Source organism: Salmo salar, chromosome ssa09 (assembly GCF_905237065.1).
Source record: "Salmo salar chromosome ssa09, Ssal_v3.1, whole genome shotgun sequence".
Classification (NCBI taxonomy): domain Eukaryota; kingdom Metazoa; phylum Chordata; class Actinopteri; order Salmoniformes; family Salmonidae; genus Salmo; species Salmo salar.
This window is the reverse complement of record NC_059450.1, coordinates 115239805-115264309: the sequence shown is the minus strand read 5'-3', so window position 1 is coordinate 115264309 and position 24505 is coordinate 115239805. Positions and strand designations below refer to the sequence as shown.

The following is a 24505-nucleotide window of genomic DNA, read 5'->3' as shown; positions in this document are numbered from 1 at the left end:
GCTCAACTAACACTTTTCACTCTTAATCTCTATCCAACAATGTCACCAAGCTTTTCATTACATTGAACCCCATAATGCTCTGTGGCAATATCCCAGTACTGAGCTAAAATATATACTCAACATCATAAATATCTACAAAGCATGGAAGGGTTGTCTTCCTTATCACATAGGTCTACATGTCAGACCACTACTACTAGACTAGGCTACTGCAACAGTTAGCATATTGACCAATTAGTCATATCGAAAATCATCATATTCAAAATCAATGATAGCACACAGTGAACGATTTATACAACAAAAAAGTATAAACTCATTTGTATTTGTTTAGTTCTGCAATGGATAAATCCAAATCAGTTTCCAACCAGCCAATTACAAAACTGGGTTTAAGGATCTGCGTTACATTGACGAAGCTGAAGCTCATTAAAAAAATATTTATCCAAGTGTTTTTTGGGGGCAGAAATGCCTTCTCAAACATGTGAACTTTCATGTGCCTTAATAACAAACTTGTATGCCATCTGTAAATACGAATAAAATTGTTAAATTACGAGCCTAGTTGGTTTAGCCACAAAAAAGACAGCAACCATCCCACTAGCCATGATTGGCTGAGATAATGAGTGGGCTGGACATGCCGAGAGATGAATTTGTATTGGTCTGCCATTGGTCTGCCACTGCTCCTGCTCCCGCTCCCCCTCTCTGGTGCTTGAGGGCGCCAGGCTGCCCATCATTACGCACACCTGTCACCATCGTTATGTGCATCAGCGCTTCATTGGACTCACCTGGACTCTATTACCTTATTGATTGCCTCCCCTATATCTGTCACTTCCTCAGTTTCTTCCCTGTGTCTGCATTAATCTTGTTTTTGTTCCCCCTGCCCAGACGCTGTCCTTGTTTTGGTTCATGTCCGTTATGTATTAAATATTCACTCCCTGTACTTGCTTCTCGTCTCCCAGCGTCTGTCCTCACAGAATGCAGATACCAATATTGCAAGCATCAGGGCGTTTTTTAGTTTTTTGATGGGTTGGTTATGTCGTGCCGCTGCCGAAGCAACCGGGGATGCCTCAGCTGGCTCGTCATGCTTCCATGCCTTCGCTGGCTCGAGAGGTTTTCTTGCCTCGGGTGGCTCGGCAGCCTACCATCCCACATCACGCCTCAGCCGGCTCGTCGGGCTCCCACGCCTCAGCCGGCTCGTCGGGCTTCCACGCCTCAGCCGGCTCGTCGGGCTTCCACGCCTCAGCCGGCTCGTCGGGCTTCCACGCCTCAGCCGGCTCGTCGGGCTTCCACGCCTCAGCCGGCTCGTTGGGCATCCATGCCTCAGCCGGACCGTCGGCTAGCCTCTCTGGCACTCAAGGGCGCCAGGCGGTCATCATTATGCACACCTGTCACCATCGATATGCGCATCAGCACTTCATTGGACTTACCTGGACTCCATCACTTTATTGATTGCCTCCTCTATATCTGTCTATTCCTAAGTTTGATCCCTGTGTCAGCATTAATGTCGTTATGTTTCCCTTGTCCTGACGCTGTCCTTGTTTTGTTTCATGTCGGTTATTTATTAAATATTCACTCCCTGTACTTGCTTTTGTCTCCCAGTGTATGAATCGCTTATTAAAACTTAACAAAAGACTTGACTATGCAAGTATCCATTTCAATAGAACTTCACTATAACAACTGTTTCAGAGTACTTTCGTCTGAATGTGCCAGAGCACTGAATAACTGATTTCCGAACACTCAACATCGGTTGAATATGGCAGGTGTCAGTAAACATCGCCAAAAAAACGTAATTAAATTGTTGCCAGGAGCACAGTTACAGTCACCAATGCTCTGGATAACATGAAAACAGCCTAACCAGCTCTGCTAGGGTGAGTGAAACGGTCAGAGTTTGGGTGGGGGATGATTCTAGACCTTTTGCACAACGTAGCAACGGCCACTTCCACACAACTTCCTACCCGATACATAGCTTCCTGTCCCGATCACGTCCTGTCAGCCTGATTGTAGCCATACTAGCCTTGAAGTCGCTCGTTTTATCATTACCTCAGTATATTAAAATATTTCTATACCAATTCTTTATCATTCATGATTAAAATTGTGTTGATCCATTCAGTTAGTGATTTTTGTAATTCGATTGTCTTATGTGGGTTTTCTTGTATCTTAGCTAGCTATTGATGTGCTAACTAGCAAGGTGGCTAGCAATTAGTCAAAGCCCCCCTTCCTTACCAACCATGGCACTGTTTTACACAAGGTGCTTGCAAGAGCTGCCAATGATAACGTTGACGGATGTACATCATCTGGCCAAGACAAGTAGCGAAGCACCGACCCCCAAGTTGGAAAAAGATTTCAAACTTTATATCTCCAGTTACCTTTTCAACTATGAAGGTAAGTTTAGCCAAGTTGCCTATCAAGACCAGACAAGGATGTTTACTCAAAGCTGTAACGTATTTTAAGACATGCCTTTTACAGTAGCTAGCTAACATGATGATTGCTCATTCTTTTTATTCAAAACAGTTTTGAACAGGGACAAAGTGACAGGAGAGGTCAGCATAAAGGCTTGCTACTACAGGTCCGTGAGGAAAAATGAGAAACCACACAGTTTGAGTGTAGGGTGAAAAGTCCGCTGTTTGTGACACACTACATGCATGTTACACAGTCAGAGATGAAGCCTAGTCTTTGACAAAGAAGTTCCTGTCAATTAAGATCTGCATTAAGAGGCATTGCTTAGTCTAGGACTAGGCTTAACAAAAGTCTATGAAACCGTTCTTAGTGTAGTAATTGTTCAGTCGTCGTCCTTGCTGTTTCTGTAAGATCTGTTATGTTGGACGCATTAGTTTACATTTAAACAAGGGCATATTACTTTAATAGAAAAGTTCAAATCCTTATTTGTCACACCCTGATCTGTTTCACCTGTCTTTGTGCTTCTCTCCACCCCCCTCCAGGTGTCACCCATTTTCCCCATTATCCCCTGTGTATTTATACCTGTGTTCTCTGTTTGTCTGTTTGCCAGTTCGTTTTGTTTCGTGAAACCTACAAGCGTTTGTTCCCCTGCTCCTGTCTGTTCTTGTTCCTGTTTTCTAGTTTTCCCCAGTTTTGACCATTCTGCCTACCCTGACCCTGAGCCAGCCTGCCGTTCTGTACCTTGCCACACCACACTGGATTATTGACCCCTGCCTGCTCTAACCCTGAGACTGCCTGTCGTTCAGGATCTTTTGCACCCTATCTGGATTACTGACCTCTGCCTGCCCTTGACCTGTTCTAGTAATAAACTTTTGTTACTTCGACACTGTCTGCATCTGGGTCTTACCTGGAACATGATAGTATTACTGTAATGAATTTAGTGACTGTTTCATGTTGTGCCAGTGACTTCTGTTTGCTATTCATGACACACGTTGAGTGATTTTATAGTCTAATCATTTTCTTTTTATAACCCACGTAGGTCGTACTGAAGCCCTCTGAGTCAGTAACAATGACACAACATCATTGTCCATGTGTTGTTGGCACTGCATTATGCAACCACACAGATGCATTACTATTCCAGTCTGCACACTATTCCCAGATGGGAACACCAGTCGTCCCACCTGTGCAGAGCTGCACAGAGGCTGAGCAGCAGTGGTATAAGCCAAGGACTATGGTATGTTTTAATAGCTATTACCACATATTAACATCATATGGTTATAATCACATCATAATGCTAAGAAATGATTTAATGAAAACTTAAATCGACTCATGATTAGATTTAGAATAGTGCCCTTCTACTAACTTTTTACAGGGTCTGAAACCTGGGCCCATACGCAAAATGACCATCCCCAAGCCCACCAAAAAGCGCATGTCAGAAGGAGGGATTAGGTGAGTATCCCTAATAGCCAGTATAGTAGGTAGTAAGTAGCTGGTCATATCCTATTACACTTTAACCATATAAAATGATTTCATTTCAACTGATTTCAAGTACATTGCTTAGATTGGCTAACCACAGTGGCTGCTTTGCTTAGCAGAAGTACACTCTACAGCGCCCTTCTTGGACCACTCCCAGACCTCTCAGTTCTCCAGATAGAAGAGGCATACAAGAACTTTGACCCTGCATCCAAGCCATTGATCTGCAGGATGGGGATGTCTGTTGAAAAGCTTTTAGTCGACTCCCACTTTGGAAAGGTACAGGTGGGGAGCCTCCTGTCTTATCAGCAGATTTTGTTGTGTGTGCGCATAAGGACATTCTGATCGAGAGAATACATAGAGACCCAGTGGTGTTCTCACTAATTAGAGAGAAGGGTGACTGGTACTAACTATATGTGTACATGCAAAAGTTCTTAGGCAGGAAAGACCAAAACACTACTGACACTCCTTTATCTTTCAATGAATAAAAGAGAAACAAACCAACAAATCTCTCTGTGCAATTTATTAATTAATAACTCATTTAAATAATTCAGTAAACATTTTTCTGTTCTTTTGTCACATTAAAAAAAAATAGTTTGGAGAATAAGCAGTGGTGTCTACCAGAGCTGTTGCCAGAGAATGTTATGTTCATTTCTCTACCATATGAGAATTTGGCAGTATGTCCAACCAGCCTCACAATTGCAGACCACATGTAACCACGCCAGCCCAGGAACTCCACATCTGGCTTCTTCAGCTGCGGAATCGTCTGAGACCAGCCACCCAGACAGCTGATGAAACTGAGAAGAATTTCTGTCTCTAATAAACCAGTCCCTCCTGCACCAGTCCCTCCTGCAGTAAAGCACCCCCACAACATGATGCTGCCACCCCCGTGCTTCACGGTTGGGATGGTGTTCTTTGGCTCCCCTTTTTCCTCCAAACATAACGATGGTCATTATGAACAAATAGTTCCGTTTTTGTTTCATCAGACCAGAGGACATTTCTCCAAAAAGTACGACCTTTGTCCCCATGTGCAGTTGCAAACCGTAGTCTGGCTTTTTTATGGCGGTTTTGGAGCAGTGGCTTCTTCCTTGCTGAGCGGCCTTTCAGGTTATGTCGATATAGGACTCGTTTTACTGTGGATATAGATACTTTTGTACCTGCTTCCTCCAGCATCTTCACAAGGTCCTTTGCTGTTGTTCTGGGATTGATTTGCACTTTTCGCACCAAAGTACGTTCATCTCTAGGAGACAGAAAGCGTCTCCTTCCTGAGCGGTATGATGGCTGCGTGGTCCCATGGTGTTTATACTTGCGTACTATTGTTTATACAGATGAACATGGTACCTTCAGGCGTTTGAAAATTGCTCCTATGGATGAACCAGAAATGGGGAGGTCTACAATTTTTATTCTGAGGTCTTGGCTGATTTCTTTTGATTTTCCCATGATGTCAAGCAAAGAGGCACTGAGTTTTAAGGTAGGCCTTGAAATACATCCACAGGTACACCTCCAATTGACTCAAATGATGTCAATTAGCATATCAGAAGCTTCTAAAGCCATGACATCATTTTCTGGAACTTTCCAAGCTGTTTAAGGGCACAGTCAACTTAGTGTATGTAAACTTCTGACCCACTGGTATTGTGATACAGTGAATTATAAGTGAAATAATCTGTCTGTAAACAATTGTTGGAAAAATGACTTGTGTCATTGTCACGGTTGTCGTAGAGAAGCGGACCAAAGTGCAGCGTGTGTGTCGTTCCACATTTTATTTACACTGTGAAACTAAGCAATACATAAATAAACAGAATGACAAAAACAACAAACCGTGACACAGAGGTGAAACATACACTACTCAAAAATAATCTCCCACAAACCCAGGTGGGACAAACACCAACTTAACTATGACCTCCAATTAGAGACAACGATGACCAGCTGCCTCTAATTGGAGATCATCTCAAACAAAGCCCAACATAGAAATACAAAAACTAGAACAACCCAACATAGAAATACAAAACTAGAACATAACAACATAGAAAAACTAAACAAGAAAATCCCCCAGTCACGCCCTGACCTACTCTACCATAGAAAATAACAACTTACTATGGTCAGGGCGTGACAATCATGCACAAAGTAGATGTCTTAACCGACTTGCCAAAACTATATTTTCTTAACAAGAAATTTGTGGAGTGGTTGAAAATTGAGTTTTAATGACTCCAACCTAAGTGTATGTAAACTTTTGACTTCAACTGTATGTGGATTAATATATGTACCTACTGTAGGTCCTAGAATACAACAATGAAAAATGTTGAACTAAAATTCCATGAAGGGATATGTTACAATTTACAACAATGAAACAGCTGTGAAAACCAATCTGGCAAGATTTAAGATTTGTCAATTCATTTTCAAATATTTTTAGTACACTCACTTGGCAATCATAGACTGAAATACTGAATTCTGGTGTGTGGAATAGAGAGGAGGTGGGTACTGTGTAGGTGGAAGGGGGACTTGTCTTGGAAGGGGGACTTGAAGAGGGAGACTCCGAAGTCCAGGCATTGCAGCTCTTTGTTCAGAGTGTTTGCAGTGCTAGTTTTTTCAGTTCATCTGTGCATCTCACATATGTGCTCAGTATGATACGGCAAGCAAACTTTCTTAGCAGATAATGACAACAGTTGCTGTAGATGATGTGATGAAAAGTTGGGAGGGTGGTTGGTAACAGAGGACATTAGGTGGATCCACGTCTGGGAGTTAGGCAGAAACCCTTACTGTAGCTCCTGGAGAACAGGATCAGAGTTAAAGGGAACAGGGGAGGAGACAGAGACGTAAACAAGTAAACACACAGGTTACAGGTAGATCAGGTATGTAAAAATACAGTTATTGATTTATTTAATTGAAATTAAATGTTTGATTAGAAATGCTATAAGGTTAATGGCAGTAATAGAAAAGAAACAAAGGATACCTTTGACATCAGAGGGTTTGATGAGGGTGGCAAGGAATGGGAGGAGGTCTCCTGGGATGGAGAAGGGAGGATGTGATGAGTGGGCAGATTGTTGGGCAATCAGACGTCACTAGATGCAGGATTTCATCTGGAGGGAGAGGAGAGAAAGAGACCGGTGCTGCGGCTAGTTCTTGCTGTGACTTGTCCTTGACAGGCAGCTAGTCTTGGAAGAGGGGCTTAAATTTTACTCAAGCTGGTTATCGTCTTGTCGCCTCCGTTTTGGAACATGGCAGAACCCCTGGAGACCAAAAGCAGACTAAAGGGAAGAGGGGAGGAGGCAGGATGAAAAAGCAAAAACAAAGGTTACTTAATTTTCAATAACATGGACCTGGTTTAGTTAAAAAGCTCTCTCACCACATCAAAGTTTAATTAAGCCCTTATTTTTTTCAGTGTGTCTCCAACCTGCTGTTTAATGGGCTCCAGGACACTTCTGTCATATTACTTACACAAATCTAGAACCTCCAGATATGTAAACCCTAACTAGAAACCAATGTCCAATTCCAAACCAACCCTGATCTAGTTTGATTTGGAATTGGACACAAAAGAGTAATGGCTAGGGAGAAGGGATAAGAACCAGTAAGGAAGTGGGCAACTGAACAGTTCATTTCAGTTCATTTAAAATTGTACTTGCAATAAATACATTTACTATGCAAATGTGAACATTCACATCCAATTCGAGCAAGTTTCAAATATTTACCAGAAAGCAGACTCATTCAACTCACAGACAATATACAAATGGAAAAATATAAAATGATGTACATGCTTATAAACGATACCTGCAATACAATACATGTGCTATATACTTACAAACCAACTTACTAACTACTAACAACAACTTACTTTCACACAGTCAATGTCTGCAAGAAAACACATTATACAAATGTAAAAACATTAGTACAACATTTAGGCTATTTACAATAATGTACAATTTACAACTAGAAGTAATGTAATAAAACACCTAAGGTCTTGAGGGGTCCACCCCTAACATTTAAAGTGTTAGAGAGAAGATTACTTTATTCTTCAAAGTATCTATGTAATACAGTATGCAGATTTTCATATTAGTAAGAATACTGACAAACACACCGTCTATAGTAATGAGTTCTGCTGTGCAAAAAAATAAAAAATAAATAACCATTACAAAACAACTTATCAATGTAACATTTGTATTGTGACACTTACCGATCATGTGCCATGGTGAACAACTTTGATGGGCTTCAACTCCGGCACCACGGGCTTCAACCTCATTGTGTAAAGGTGTACCCTGAGGAAAAGCATGGCGACCCAACTTCCTTTTTCAGGTAACGTCTCTTCTGTCTGAGGTCACCTCAGATTCAGTCAGTTGTGATGAACCAAACGGTTATCAACTACATAATAAGCATTCCGTCTCATTTCTACATAGAGTTTCACAATACTTTATTCATTAACATACTCTGCTCATTGGCACAGTGCCCTGGGATGTTATTGCATTGGTGGAACGAGTCTCAGAGGCAACTTGTAGGAGTGGGCGAGCATGTAACAACCTGCGGCCCCCCACCCCCACCACCACCACAACAAATCACTTCACAGACAGGTTTACTCCTACGATGTTAGTGTTACGTAGAACAAGTTAACTTTCAATTAAGAAATAGCTTCAGAATGGAATTGAAGGAGGGAATCGAAGACAATACAATTCCACTAACATTAAAGGAACTTTTGTCATAACAGAAAACACCACCCAGACAAACATAAAATATGGCTTATCCTGAGATATGACTCCTGAGAGACCATAAACTGTGGTCGATTTTTGTAAGCAAATAAAAATAACTTAAACATCTATTGATAGCTTAAAGGGGCAATCTGTGATAGCTACTATACATACATTTTTGGACTTTTAAATGAATGACATACAAATTGTTTCTTGAAGAATATAACGTCTGCCTCATTTGCTTAGTTCAATTGTCCTACCCCATCAGAACCAAAAATATAAGCTTTTTGCTAACATTTTACTTGACACCCAGTGTCATATGGTAATAACACTGTCATGACCAATACATTTATACCTGTTGTGGCATACAGTAGATTGCGTTATTATATGGCTGATAATGACACCTAAATAAGAGTGTAATTTCCTTTGGTTTGAAAGTTTGTTTCTTACATCCGTTGTTGTTATGAATTCTTTACAGTCACGTTTTTTTTCATATTTTAAATAACTTTAAGAAAATGCCCTTTAGGACACTGTCATGAAGCTTGATGGCCATCCTGTCACTTTAGCTGGACTAAGAAAATACACCTTATGACAATGTCAAGAAGCATTATGACCATCATAATTATATAAGCCAGAAACACTTATCACGTACATGCCCTTATATCATTCAAAAAGAGGGTGCCTTGTCCTGCTCTTGAAATCATCCCAGTCATCAGTAACAGAGCATTGGGGTATGGGCAGGTGTGTCATCAAAGTGTGCGTAACCACAATGATAATTTAATATGGTCAATTAAAAAAAGATATACAGTGTGTGCATATATATATATATATATACACGTATATATATATATATATATATATATATATATATATATATATATATATATATATATTAGCATAAACATACTGTTGACATGTAGGCTATGGTGTAATGGAATGTTCTGCCCTGTGTGGTAGGTTTTGTGTGTTTTTACTCTCTTATGTAGGTGTCGTAACCAGCTATAAAATAACTACTGTAGTAGGTTTTGTGTGTTTTTACTCTCTTATGTAGGTGTCATAAGCCATAAAATAACTACCGTAGTAGGTTTTGTGTGTTATTACACTCTTATGTAGGTGTCGTAAGCCATAAAATAACTACTGTAGTAGGTTTTGTGTGTTATTACACTCTTATGTAGGTGTCATAAGCCATAAAATAACTACTGTAGTAGGTTTTGTGTGTTATTACACTCTTATGTAGGTGTCATAACCAGCCATAAAATAACTACCGTAGTAGGTTTTGTGTGTTATTACACTCTTATGTAGGTGTCGTAAGCCATAAAATAACTACCGTAGTAGGTTTTGTGTGTTTTTACACTCTTATGTAGGTGTCATAACCAGCTATAAAATAACTCAATATATGTCACAACAAGTTTAAATATATGTCATGACAGTGTTATGACCATATCATAAACGTTATGACAGGTTGTCAGCTGTTATGACATATTATGAAATGGTTATGACTGTGTCACTGGGTGTCAAGTAAAATGTTACTGCTTTTTTTGTGCCATTATTTATAAAGAAACACTGTATACCCTCAACATGGTTCAATGTATAATTTTGAGCACCTGAAGAGGATGGAATGGAGAGGGGAGGAATGGTCGCTGAGATCAGAGATTACGTTTATGGTGTCTGAGAAATGTCTTGTTTTCACCCAGAGGTAAGTGTTGCCCGGCACCAATTCAGGAGAGCTGCAGTGGTCGGGTAATGTGAGATATTGAGGGGCAGGCAGGGCGTTGACAGGGCCACACGTGGCCTGCATGGACATGACGTTCACCATCACGATGGATCGCTTATTCTTATTCACAGACACACTCTCCACTGTCCCTAGCAGAACTGGACACACACACAATTTAGATCAGCATTGTGCTTCCCTTAAATGTAGATTCAATTGCTTCCTAAAGGTTCTTGCTAAAGGTCAAAGTATAGAGTCATGTTTCCTTCATTCTGTGCTTCAAACTGGAGGCCTTACCTTCGGTGTAACACAGATCTTCAGTCTTCAAATCCCCCAGTGGTAGAAGCCTGGGTCCTGAGGATAGTAAACAACAGTCTAATCAAATGGGCTTAGACAGAGACAGAATCCAGGCAGGGACCCATCAAAAAACACCCCCTTTATCTTTTATGAACTACATATAGACTCATCATATCAATCGTCTGACCTATGGGTTGGTCTTTCGTAGGGCCTTTCAGAGATAAACAGACGCAACTCAAACTGTGACATAAATCATAGATCGATGAAAAATGGGAATCAAATTCGGATTTCATCCTGTTCCCACTGACCTGGAATCATGTTCATGCTGGTGGTGTTTCGTTCAGTCCTTGGGTGCAGGACCCCCGCACAGCAAGACCACAGGGAGGAGTTGGGGTAGCGGTGCCCACAGCAGGTGAACCCTGACTGGGTAGGGTAGAGCAGGTCTAGTCCTGGGGCGGAGCAGCAGGTGGATCCGGCCTCCATCAGGACACTCCCACAGCATTGGGCCTCCTCTGAGAGCCTGTCCTGAACCTGCAGGTTGTACAGAGTCTCTGCACAGCACTTCATCTGGCCACTGCTGGGGTCGTAGGCCTTCCCTCCGCAGCAGGACATGTTCCCCAACCTGCGGTGTCTGTGCAGAGAAAGATATTTGACCTCCCAATACCAAAAGAGACCATATCTCTCAGATTTTGGTGCCTATTGTGCTGTCATGTTGGGTGAACTCAGAGCCCTGTGTAATGATGATTATTTATAATTGATTGGATTTTACCCATTCTATTTCAATGAATAGCAAGGAAATGGAATGTGGAGAGTTCTAGCTATAAGAACTATGATTTTTATCTCATTGATTACTTGAATCAACAGATTGAACAATGAAGAGAGATGACCAATGGGGTGCATTCATGGATGCCATGGGAAGCCAGCCTTCCACAAAAAAATTTACAAGAAAAAAGAAAGTAATGGTTCTCTCGTGTCTGTGTTTTCTTCTTTTTCCTTCAATTCACAAGAGGATGAATATACAGTGCCTTGCAAAAGTATTCATCCCCCTTGGCATTTTTCCTATTTTGTTGCATTACAACCTGTAATTTAAATCGATTTTTATTTGGATTTCAAGTAATGGACATACACAAAATAGTCCAAATTGGCGAAGTGAAATGAAAAAAATAACATGTTCAAAAAAATTCGACTAAATAAAAAATTAAAAAGTGGTGTGTGCATATGTATTCACGCCCTTGCTATGAAGCCCCTAAATAAGATCTGGTGTAACCAATTACCTTCAGAAGTTACATCATTTGTTAAACAAAGTCCACCAGTGTGCAATCTAAGTGTCACATGATCTGTCACATGATCTCAGTATATATACACATCTGTTCTGAAAGGCCCCAGAGTCTGCAACACAACTAAGCAACGGGCACCACCCAGCAAGCGGCACCATGAAGACCAAGGAGCTCTCCAAACAGGTCAGGGACAAAGTTGTGGAGAAGTACAGATCAGGGTTGGGTTAGAAAAAAATATCTGAAACTTTGAACATCCGATGGAGCTACATTAAATCCATTATTAAAAAATGGAAAGAATATGACACCCCAACAAACCTGTCAAGAGAGGGCCGCCCACCAAAACTCACAGACCAGGCAAGGAGGGCATTAATCAGAGGCAACAAAGAGACCAAAGATAACCCTGAAGGACCTGCAAAGCTCCACAGCGGAGATTGGAGTATCTGTCCATAGGACCACTTTAAGCCGAACACTCCACAGAGCTGGGATTTATGGAAGAGTGGCCAGAAAAAGACATTGCTTAAAGAAAAAAATTATCAAACACGTTTGTTGTTTGCCAAAAGGCATGTGGGAGACTCCCAAAACATATGGAAGAAGGTACTCTGGTCAGATAAGACTAAAATGTAGCTTTTTGGCCATCAAGGAAAACACTATGTCTGGAGCAAACCCAACACCTCTCATCACCTCGAGAACACCATCCCCACAGTGAAGCATGGTGGTGGCAGCATCATGCTGTGGGGATGTTTTTAATTGGCAGGGACTGGGAAACTGGTCAGAATTGAAGGAATGATGGATGACGCTTAATACAGGGAAATTCTTGAGGTCAACCTGTTTCAGTCTTCCAGAGATTTTAATCTGGGATGGAGGTTCACCTTCCAGCAGGACAATAACCCTAAGCATACTGCTAAAGCAACACTCAAGTGGTTTAATGGGAAACCTTTAAATGTCTTCGAATAGCCTAGTCAAAGCCCAGACCCCAATCCAATTGAGAATCTGTGGTATGACTTAAAGATTGCTGTACACCAGCGGAGAAGTTTTGCCTTGAAGAATGGGCAAAAATCCCAGTGGCTGGATGTGCCAAGCTTATAAAGACATGCCCCAAGAGACTTGCAGCTGTAATTGCTGCAAAAGGTGTCTCTACAAAATAGTTATGCACGCTCAAGTTTTCAGTTTTTTGGTCTTAATTCTTGTAAATTTCACAATAAAATATATTTTGCATGTTGTGTAAATGAAATGATACAAAATACATTTTAATTCCAGGTTGTAAGGCAACAAAATAGGAAAAATGCCAAGGGGGGTGAATACTTTCGCAAGCCACTGTATCTCACCGGAGAAACAGTGTCAAGGGAAGCCAGTTGGCTTCACTCCTATCACATTGCATCAAGAAAAATATGTAATTGACAGAAACAACTTGAATTGTTACATCCTGTTGTGATGTAGTTCTCCGGTGGCAAGCTAGGTAGCTACAAATGTCTCTTTCCTAAATTTGGACTTGTGGTTTTAGTTCATTCTCCGTAGTGGCCAGTGATTAAAACAGTGAACCTGATTCAGCCTTAAATTCATACATTGTGCACCTGGACTAAGAGGATATACAGTTGAAGTCGGAAGTTTACGTACACTTAGGTTGGAGTCAATAAAACGTGTTTTTCAACCACTCCACAAATTTCTTGTTAACAAACTATAGTTTTGGCAAGTGGGTTAGGACATCTACTTTGTGCATGACAAAAGTAATTTTATCCAACAATAGTTTACAAACAGATTGTTTCACTTATAATTCACTGTATCACAATTCCAGTGGGTCAGAAGTTTACATACACTAAGTTGACTGTGCCTTTGAACAGCTTGGAAAGTTCCAGAAAATGATGGCTTTAGAAGCTTCTGATACGCTAATTGACATCATTTGAGTCAATTGGAGGTGTACCTGTGGATGTATTTCAAGGCCTACCTTGAAACTCAGTGTCTCTTTGCTTGACAACATGGGGAAATCAAAAGAAATCAGTCAAGACCTCAGAATAAAAATTGTAGACCTCCACAAGTCTGGTTCATCCATGGGAGCAATTTCCAAATGCCTGAAGGTACCACATTCATCTGTACAAACAATAGTATGCAGTATAAACACCATGGGACCACGCAGCCATCACACCGCTCAGGAAGGAGACGCGTTCTGTCTCCCTGAGATGAACGTACTTCGGTGCAAAAAGTACAAATCAATCCCAGAACAACAGCAAAGGACCTTGTGAAGATGCTGGAGGAAGCAGGTACAAAAGTATCTATATCCACAGTAAAACGAGTCCTATATCGACATAACCTGAAAGGCCGCTCAGCAAGGAAGAAGCCACTGCTCCAAAACCACCATAAAAAAGCCAGACTACGGTTTGCAACTGCACATGGGAACAAAGATTGTACTTTTTGGAGAAATGTCCTCTGGTCTAATGAAACAAAAATATAACTGTTTGGCCATAATGACCATCGTTATGTTTGGAGGAAAAAGGGGGAGGCTTGCAAGCCGAAGAACACCATCCCAACCGTGAAGCACGGGGGTGGCAGCATCATGTTGTGGGGGTGCTTTGCTGCAGGAGGGACTGGTGCACTTCAAAATATAGATGGTATCATGAGGAGAGAAAATGATGTGGATATATTGAAGCAACATCTCAAGACATCAGTCAGGAAGTTGAAGCTTGGTCACACATGGGTCTTCAAATGGACAATGAGCCCAAGCATACTTCCAAAGTTGTGGCAAAATGGCTTAAGGACAACAAAGTCAAGGTATTGGAGTGGCCATCACAAAGCCCTGACCTTAATCCTATAGAACATTTGTGGGCACAACTGAAAAAGTGTGTGTGAGCAAGGAGGCCTACAAACCTGACTCAGTTACCCCAGCTCTGTCAGGAGGAATGGGACAAAATTCAGCCAACTTATTGTGGGAAGCTTGTGGAAGGCTACCCGAAACGTTTGACCCAAGTTAAACATTTTAAAGGCAATGCTACCAAATACTAATTGAGTGTATGTAAACTTCTGACCCACTGGGAATGTGATGAAAGAAATAAAAGCTGAAATAAATCATTCTCTCTACTATTATTCTGACATTTCACATTCTTAAAATAAAGTGGTGATCCTAACTGACCTAAGACAGGGAATTTTTACTAGGATTAAATGTCAGGAATTGTGAAAACTGAGTTTAAATGTATTTGGCTAAGGTGTATGTAAACTTCCGACTTCAGCTATACGTTCAATATGTAGCTAGATGTAAAAGGCAAATGTTAACTAGCAAACGTTGCCCATGTAAGGAAGTTAGGCTAGCGAGCAAGCATTTTAGCCAGGTGGACTAGGACAACAAAAAATAAAAGCGTGTACTCTATGACAGACCATGAAAGAGAGGAAGATGGCAATGGTGTTTCTCAAAGTATGGTGAGTCAACATATTTTTACTACTCGCATGAACTTATGCACGCAAACACACAAATCAGAAACATGGACAGCCACATCATATTTAGCTTATGATGATTGTTTTTGGCATCTTTTACTTGTCACTGCATTAGACTAAGCATAGGTGATTTGATGTTGAAATGGTGCTGGAATAGTTGAGGCAGCTCCTGTTTTCTTTGCGACTTGCGGTAACTCTCTGTGGTTCTAAATCAATAGCTGTTTAGTAGTCCGAAAATGTCAGAAGCATTAACTTGCTTGACCATGTAATATGCTTTGTGGACTTCACTGGACAGAGGTTGCTCTACGTTTAGTGATGAAACAAAAGGTGTGGTTGAATTTATTCTGCCACTTCTTATTGTCTCGGCCTTGGGCATATATATATATATATACATATACATATACATATATATATAAAATCATGGTCACAAGACCGATGAACTAACAGGTTAGAGAGCAAACAACGCAATTATCAAAACACATAGGTTGTAATATGGCAATTTCTTCTGGCTTGGTTTCCCCAGTGATTTTACCCACCCACCACTACTGGAGATGCCCAAAACCAGCAGACTCTGCAATCCTCAAGAGGGGAGTTCATCCATTTAGCTAATCAATTAAGAGAAACCCATCAGCAAAATCCATTTTTTTGGATCCTCTTTTTTGGTTAGGACAGTGTATTCAAACTTTTACTTTAGATCAGCGTCTTGAAGCCGCTGTACATCATTCAGCGAATCCCAAACCAGCCCCACGCCCCTACCAACTTGCTTGGAGGGCCCTTCATTGTCAGATGTTGCTGACGAAACTCAGAGGGTGACTTCAAGAGGATCAATAAACCCATCAGCTTCAGGTCACACTCATTACTTTAATGATGCAATTCATGTTCCACATTTAAATAAAATGAACATGATATTTAAATGAACAAATGATCTCATAATTTTACAATATATAAACCAAAGTAACAATTAAACATTAAAAAAATATCTATATTTTTTTTTTATGTGTCATACCTTGAAATCAGAGACAAACAAAATACACATGGCTCATAATTAGAAATTAGCCTTTTCATTCTTTTGTATGAAATTGAGCAAACTCGGTGCATGTTGGGAGCGGTGCGTGTTGGGATACCACCTGGCTCAGGAGCCGGCAGCCTTGCTGGGTGGTCAAATTGGCCCCTACACCCTCGATAATGTTCACTCCCTCAGCTTTGAGACACTTAGAGAAGGTGCGTGTTAACGTGCAAATGGAAGGGTGAGGGGAAAGGAGTGATTTGGGATTCAGCCACAGAGTCAAAACAAAAGTAGGTTCAAATGCGTCACTCACAACTGATGTAATAGTTAGCCCTTAGGCACTCTGAAGTGGGATTGCAGAAAGTGATAACCCCACCCACGTCTTTGGGATAAACTGCCTGGCTAGGTTGAACTACCTACAGTTATCACCCTACAAAGAAACTCACTTGTGTCCGTTGCAGCAGATTTCATCCTTAGGGTTGTATGTCTCCTCTCCACAGCAGTGTTTGCCTGGATCGTTGAGATGAACGTGTGACTCACACACCATTTCACGGGATGGCAGATACAAGTGGCCACCTGGGGAACACTGGTGCCCAGCCTCCACCCCACGGTGCAACGTCTGGTTACAGCACAGCACCCGTCGTTCCTCTACAGCATAGGGAGTTGTACCGCAGCACTGGGAGAGACACACACCAGTCAGCAGGGTATCAACACACATACAACATGAATAATAGACACACATACAGACATTAATACAGATAATTCACACACAATTATAAAAGTCTACTTGCGAGAAAAGAAAGTCTTACTTTCTTACTTACCAGGGGACCTGTGCAGACATCCTCTACCGACAGTGTCAAGCGGTAGAAAAGAGACCCAAAGAGAGCTCTCGTTACCCGTCAGGTACACTCTCACACTGAAGAGGAACTGCTCTACTCTAATTGGTTGTGGAATGGGGCTTACGTAACTAACTGTGCGAACGAAACTGACAGTGTAGAGCATATAGGCAAAGTAAAGCTCTCACCACTATAAAGAGTCATTGTTACTGGCAAATCATGGGGCAGATTTTCTCCCTGATAGACTTTTAGATCAAACAGCACTCTAGGACATTGGCTTTGAGTATAGGACACCCTCTTCCCACAGGGGCCCTGTCTAAACATTCTGAGCGAACTGAAATGGGTCTGTGGACAACATATAGTTTCAGCCTTGCCGCTTTTAGTTATTTTGACCATTTAAAAAATGCACAGATACATCCCTGTGTACAGCATTGTCTTCATGCCTTGACCAACAACTAATCAACAGACAGATGGATGATTTAGCTGTTTTACTTCAATTTGACTGAGATGAGGAGAACTCATTTTAACATAGCGTAGGATGTTCAATGAACTAGGCTTTAGCTGTAGGCCTAAGCTCTGTCGGCTAATGGACTCACCAGGTTTTTTCCGAGCACCCTATTGGACAGCTTCCCGGCACAGCAGATCTTGATGTCTGGATTGTAAACCTGAGAGCCACAGCTTGCACCATTGTAGACACCTGGTTAGAGAGATGGGAAGGAGGAAGGACAGAGATGGTGATGGAGGTGATGATTAGATCAAGAATGGTAAATGATTTGTCTAACCTGGCAGCGTATACTGTTCATATGGTAAAATCAGCATCCTTACAATACAGTGTGATGACTGCTGAACAAAACTGGTAATCTGTTAGAATCTGTTAGACTCCTCTTTCACCTACATACTGTATTGGGTGCAATATGGACTTATATATATATATATATAAATTCATATAAATACATAGACACATATATTATTGAAGTCTCAGTGAATGCATTTCCAATGTCTCCATTGCGTGTGTTTCTCTGTCTTATATGTTTATGAAGAATAAAGATCATACAAAGATAAAAACCCAGTCAAATAAAGTGGGAAAAAACTTCTCTCCTCGTTATCTACAGTAGGTTCAGTGTTGACCCAGATTCCAGCTCTAAGATACCATCAGTAATTAAGCGACCAGGGAGACGTGCTCTGGGACGTGCTCTGGGACCCAGCCAAAATTACACACACACACACACACACACACACACACGCACACACGCACACACGCACACACGCACGCACACACGCACACACGCACACACGCACTAGTAGGACACTTTATGCTGTCTTACCTGGGTTGTGGCGGCGTGTTCCCGCAGAGTTCGGGTGGTGGGAGTAAGGCTGCACCAGGAAAGATGGAGGGTTCACACAGCAACCCTCTGTTTTTGGGTTAACACCTCGACCACAGGGCCTCTCCCCTGGCATACTGGAGGCATGTGGGGAAACAGACACACACAATTAGACGCAATACAAACACATTCACATAAAGACACACGTAAACAGACCATAAACATACCTGTGTATATGTATACAAATACGCACAGGCAAGCATAGTTAACTACTTGTTTAAACATAATCCATCATCATGTTTCTAATTATTCCACCACTCCTTGAAATCTATTAAAGAACATTCAGAAAAGCTGACATGTAGTGTGTGTGTTTTTGTGTGTGTTTTAAAATGGATGCCAACCCCACTGTGACATTGAGCCATTAGACATCAAATAAATTATTTTTAAAACTGACTGTTAATTATATGGTTCAAGTCCAAAGGCAACCTTACCAGTTTGGAGAACTCGCATCAATTTCCGTCAGCTGAAAAAAAATAGAGAACAAAATACACACAAAGATGACAAACTATCATAATGTGAAGTTTCATTACAGCCATACAAAACTAGCAGGTTGGCTTTTCACTAACATTAGAACTTGATGATTCACAGCAGCTTGCATTGAGAGGCTCTGGGGACAGTGGTTCAGAGCAGCAGCAGTGGCTTTGCTGGTCAAACTGGTGGTCTCCACAGCATCGGTGGTGACTGGACATTTTGGTCAGGACCTTCCTTCCTTTGACAATATTTCCACAGCAAAGTTGGTGGTCTTCATTGTAACACTCTGTGGGACAAGTAATAACAATTGATGAGATGTAATGTTAAAAGCACAGAAGTGCTTTCAGGTGCTCAAGTGTTACAAGCTTGAGATTGTGAAGGGGAGTGAGTGAGCATAGAAACCATGATGTTGTCACAGGGAGTCAGCATGAGAGAATTGGGAAACATCTCCCTAACAGCTTTCGAAGTAGACAGACCTCTATGGGAAAGACAGTTTGAGAGCCAAGTCTAAAATGCACACTACAACACCATCTCTGTTTATGCCTTTGTGAAGAATAAAACAAACACAAATACATCATCTATGATGACAGCAAAGATGTCAATAGACCGGACCACACAGACCTTTTCCACAACACTTGGCATGGGGATGGGTCCTGTTTAGGATCCGTGAGTTACAACACAGTTGGTTGAGTGGGTCGTAGGCCCTAAACCCACAGCAATCTGACACCAGCTGGCTCACATTCAGAGTCAGTTGACCTGCAATGGTTGAATCACAGATAAACACCCACACAGCATATCAATTCAAATTCAGGAGGTGCTGAAAAAACTATGATTTTAACCCAGTTACCAGGTTTAAGTGAATAGATTTTGTGGGATACCGCTAGGAGATGCGACTGTCTATATCACCTTCACAACAGGAAGCCTGGGTGAGGTTAAAGGCCCTGTTTCCACAGCAGGACAGCCCCGCCCCGTTATGAGGTACTCCTTCACAGCAGGTGTATTCTAGAACGTCATAATTCAGCCCGCCGCAGACGTGATCTCTGGGAGACCTGAAAGGTAGAGACTCATCTTCATGTCTAGAGGGCATTATCTTCATCTATATGCAGCACATAAACTCGACATAGACAAAGTGGAGTCACAATGCTCACACATACAGTTACATCATGATGACACATCTTAATTAAACAAAGGTAGTAGGATGAAGTTGCCCCTAAACACTGTTAAGGTCAGTTTTGCATAACCCCACTAAAGATCTGGGCCCAAGGGCAGCTTCTAACCAGAGCAGAGATCATAAGGGCACTTGCTATACTCACGTGCCGTAGAACTTCCCAGCATGGACGGAGACTGGAATTCCAAAAGGATTGACCTGCCCTGTGAGACAAGTAACATCCCCACATCAAGACAATGTCCTGGCTACGTATTCAGTGAGAAGCTCTATCTCAGATCATGCTATTAATCTAAGTGTGATATTTGCAAAACACACACTAAGAAAATATTCTAAATGTAAATTGCTTTACAGTAAAAAATAATAATAATAATCAAGCCGTAAATAATTTGTTTTAAAATAACATTTTTGCATTTTACAACTGCCTATCTCAGTGACTGAAGTTGATAGAATTATCTCCATGTGTTTTATCCTATGATAAAACGGCTGAAAAACTAAGTACTATCAGGAAACAATGGTATCTATTGCAGCAGTTAGCACTCCCTAAAGTTCTCTGCAGCTCCATAGAAGTAACATACCCATAGCTCTGTAAACCACACAGCCAGTAGTATGCTCTAGAAGGCTTTACTGTTTAGAGTATTGATGGCAACTCATTTCACTGACTTATCATCTAGAGTGCAGTATCATCTAGAGTGCAGATATCTCTATACAAGCAGAACTCTGTCTGGGATTCTGAACCGACATGATCCTCTGCATTCCCAGTTGACATTTTTTTTTCAGGAGGCCTTTCAGGGAAGCACGGTACATGATGTGTAGACTCTGAAGTCCAAATCACAGATGAATAATTCACAAAATCCACGTGGCTTATCGTAAATGAAGAGGAGCCCACACTACAATACCATCTCTGCTGTATACTGTACACACATCAATCTGAGAGGCAGAATAGTAGCCCACATTACAACACTATCTCTGCTGTATGCTGTACACACATCAATCTGAGAGGCAGAATAGTAGCCCACATTACAACACTATCTCTGCTGTATGCTGTACACACATCAATCTGAGAGGCAGAATAGTAGCCCACATTACAACACTATCTCTGCTGTATGCTGTACACACATCAATCTGAGAGGCAGAATAGTAGCCCACATTACAACACTATCTCTGCTGTATGCTGTACACACATCAATCTGAGAGGCAGAATAGTAGCCCACATTACAACACTATCTCTGCTGTATGCTGTACACACATCAATCTGAGAGGCAGAATAGTAGCCTACATTACAACACTATCTCTGCTGTATGCTGTACACACATCAATCTGAGAGGCAGAATAGTAGCCCACATTACAACACTATCTCTGCTGTATGCTGTACACACATCAATCTGAGAGGCAGAATAGTAGCCCACATTACAACACTATCTCTGCTGTATGCTGTACACACATCAATCTGAGAGGCAGAATAGTAGCCTACATTACAACACTATCTCTGCTGTATGCTGTACACACATCAATCTGAGAGGCAGAATAGTAGCCCACATTACAACACTATCTCTGCTGTATGCTGTACACACATCAATCTGAAAGGCAGAATAGTAGCCCACATTACAACACTATCTCTGCTGTATACTGTACACACATCAATCTGAGAGGCAGAATAGTAGCCCACACAGCCGTACACCTCTCAACAGCTGGCCCCATTTAATTTATACAAACAGATGCAAGAGATGACAGTGCTTTCCACTTACCATGTGCGCTGTAGCTGGGTAGAGTCAGAAGAACTGCACAAATGAAACAAACAAATGTAAAGGAAAGGAAGTCCAGAGATTGTACACACAAATTCGAGCAAATGTGCAGAGTTTGATAGTGATGGTCACATACCAAACATCAGTAGTGGAGTTGTCATGGTGTTTCTTTCCATAAAGCAGTCTCATTCATAGGTGAAAAACTAAGATGCACTGACATAAGTAGTCCAATTCAGCCACACCTACAAGCACCACCCCTGACAACAATATCCAATTACCTTGCCATCCCAAAATATCCATAGTATGACCCCATCTCAATCATTAATATGTTGTATGAGTCATTGTTTGGCTGGGACCTGCTTATCAGGTGGCAGTTGGTGAAAGTGGAAAAAGGGATTTTCTTCCTTAACTTGATTTAATGGCGTTGCAGATGACTATATCAAACCGCTATTATTATATATTTTAGCACCTCTACTTCCTGCGGCTGTGGATATAAGTGTATAGCCGGCTGCATACATTCCCTTTAGATGGTAAGAGGAAACGACTCATTGCCATCTGCCGGTCTTTGGGCTAACACTGACAACAGTGTACAGACCACTGATTGAGATTGTTCTCACATTAAACATCTTCTCCTGGTATGGGAAGCTCTCAGTCAGGAACATGAGTAAACTGGCACAAGGTGTCTATCAGGCCAGCAAAACAATCTGCAGTGAACAGCCACAACTCCAAGAAATCTACACACACAAGGAAAGCACTCCAGGTCTTCAACGACAACATCCTTCAAAATGCTGCGATCCGGTTGGCAGTGCTTCATTTTGTAAATCTGCAGGTGCCGTAACAAAATGTAAGAGGGGGGTGGGAAAATGCACCTTTATAAAAGAGGATTGTGTGCATACCATCGCATTTGCGTAGTGGCACAGAGTAGGCCTAGAGCAGAGGAGCTTACAGAAGTTGTACACATGGGGAACATTTTTAGTAGCCTAGCCTTTATAAACGCATTTCATGCAACTCTACGTCATTTAACATGACTAGAGACGTAAGCGGAATCTTTTTTGAATCCATCAAAAATGACAGGCTACTTTGACACTGACAAATTGACATAGATAAAAACGTCCTCACCTGGAATTGATCAATATCCTAGACAGACAAGTGGAGACGCGTATAGAGCAATATGAGGAGGAAACTATTGTCCTAAAAAAAAACGTTCTAGTTCCACTGACTCACCCAATGATGAGTACTTTGTAACACAGTGCTTTTCGCTCCATAGACCCATTTGGAAGTTGATCAAATATTTTGACCGACAGACAGATTAGAGTCTTCTCTTTTCAGCAGCAGCCATTTGCTTTCCAACCTGTGTTTAGTGTTTTCCCGTGATTGTATTTGAAATCATTACTGTGAAATGATTTGGCTGCATGCTGTTCATTGACAGTCGTAACGCAAAAATCAGCTGAATGATGTTAGGTGGCTCCTGACTGTAGGCTATAAATGCCTTGTGATTGGGCTACACACAATCCACAGCTAGATACATTTTTAAAAGCTATTGATCCTCTGTGGCTAAATTATACTCGTTGGTATAGTAGGTTATTCTAAATTATTTAATTTATTTCTGTACAGACAGCAGTAGGCTAATTGTATAATTTTGGCAAATGTATTTGAATTTATCAGGGGGTGATGCAGCACCTTCAGCAGCCTTCCCGTGGCTATTATTCTATAGGCCATCAGGAAAAAAAAATTGAACTAACTGCATATTAAATAATTGTAAAACAAATACCAAAAAATTATGGCCCAAAACTAATACATTCTTAGAATATCAGGTGTGGGCTAAAAATCTACATTTTCATAATACGTTTTCTTGGGGGTCAGGAGAATTAGCAAGGAGGCAACTCAAATTATTTCATTACTTTTATTAGAATTGTTACAATGCAAACAGTGACAATTAATTTTCATGCCACGAGAGGTAGGCTACCGAATCCGGACAATAAATCATGTTTTCTTATCTATTCTATCTTATCATACCAAACATTAGTATTGTACTGGTCATGGTGACTCTTTCCATAAAGATAGATAAGACGCACTGAGATAAGTAGTCCATTACAACAATATCCAATTAGGTAGCCATCATACATACATACATACATACATACTGTCGTGTCTTTGGCTATGCCGGATTAAGTGATATGACATGCTAACCTATAAAATCCTTTCTCTGTAATTAATATTACCTGATTAAGCTAATCATGTAAATGTAATTAACTAGAAAGTCGGGGCACCACGGAAGAACGTTTATAGAGCCGTTATCTTCCGAATAAACTCTTAAAATACTTAGTCATATTTTACATCGATAGCAGTCAATATTAACCCTTATCTTATTTTCAGTCTCATAATGAAAGTTGTAAATTCTTGGCTATCTTCACGAACCCTGGCTAACAAGTTGAATCAGCAATACAAAATTGGGTTTAATTATTTATTTACTAAATACCTAAACTAATCACACAGAATTACAAATACACCGAATACAAATGATGTCATACATGATGGCTGGTTACACAAAGGAAAGGGGGTTGGGCTTGAATGAAAGAGCGGGAAGATTTAGGAACAAAGAAACAGCAGCTATGCTATCGTAAATACATTATCTTATGCATTCTAAATTACCGCCCATTT

General features: G+C 41.1%; 1 protein-coding gene across 2 annotated transcripts; it reads right to left on the bottom strand.

Moving 5' to 3' along the window:
• Positions 1–8246: 8246 nt before the first annotated feature.
• Positions 8247–23254, bottom strand: si:ch211-195m9.3 (uncharacterized). Of its 2 annotated transcripts, none has more exons than XM_014213460.2 (13): positions 23069–23254; positions 21848–21880; positions 20248–20305; positions 19841–19983; positions 19556–19690; positions 19030–19220; positions 18895–18926; positions 18407–18540; positions 17678–17778; positions 16692–16921; positions 10851–11173; positions 10543–10599; positions 8247–10406 (listed from the first exon to the last, which is right to left on the bottom strand). In XM_014213460.2, exons 1-13 carry the CDS (start codon positions 23115–23117, stop codon positions 10108–10110), a joined length of 1785 nt encoding a protein of 594 aa, XP_014068935.2. In that variant the 5' UTR covers positions 23118–23254; the 3' UTR covers positions 8247–10107. The 2 variants fall into 2 exon arrangements, with proteins under 2 accessions (XP_014068935.2, XP_045580328.1); XM_045724372.1 differs by lacking the exon at positions 23069–23254 and adding an exon at positions 21981–22043.
• Between the last annotated feature and the right edge of the window lie 1251 nt (positions 23255–24505).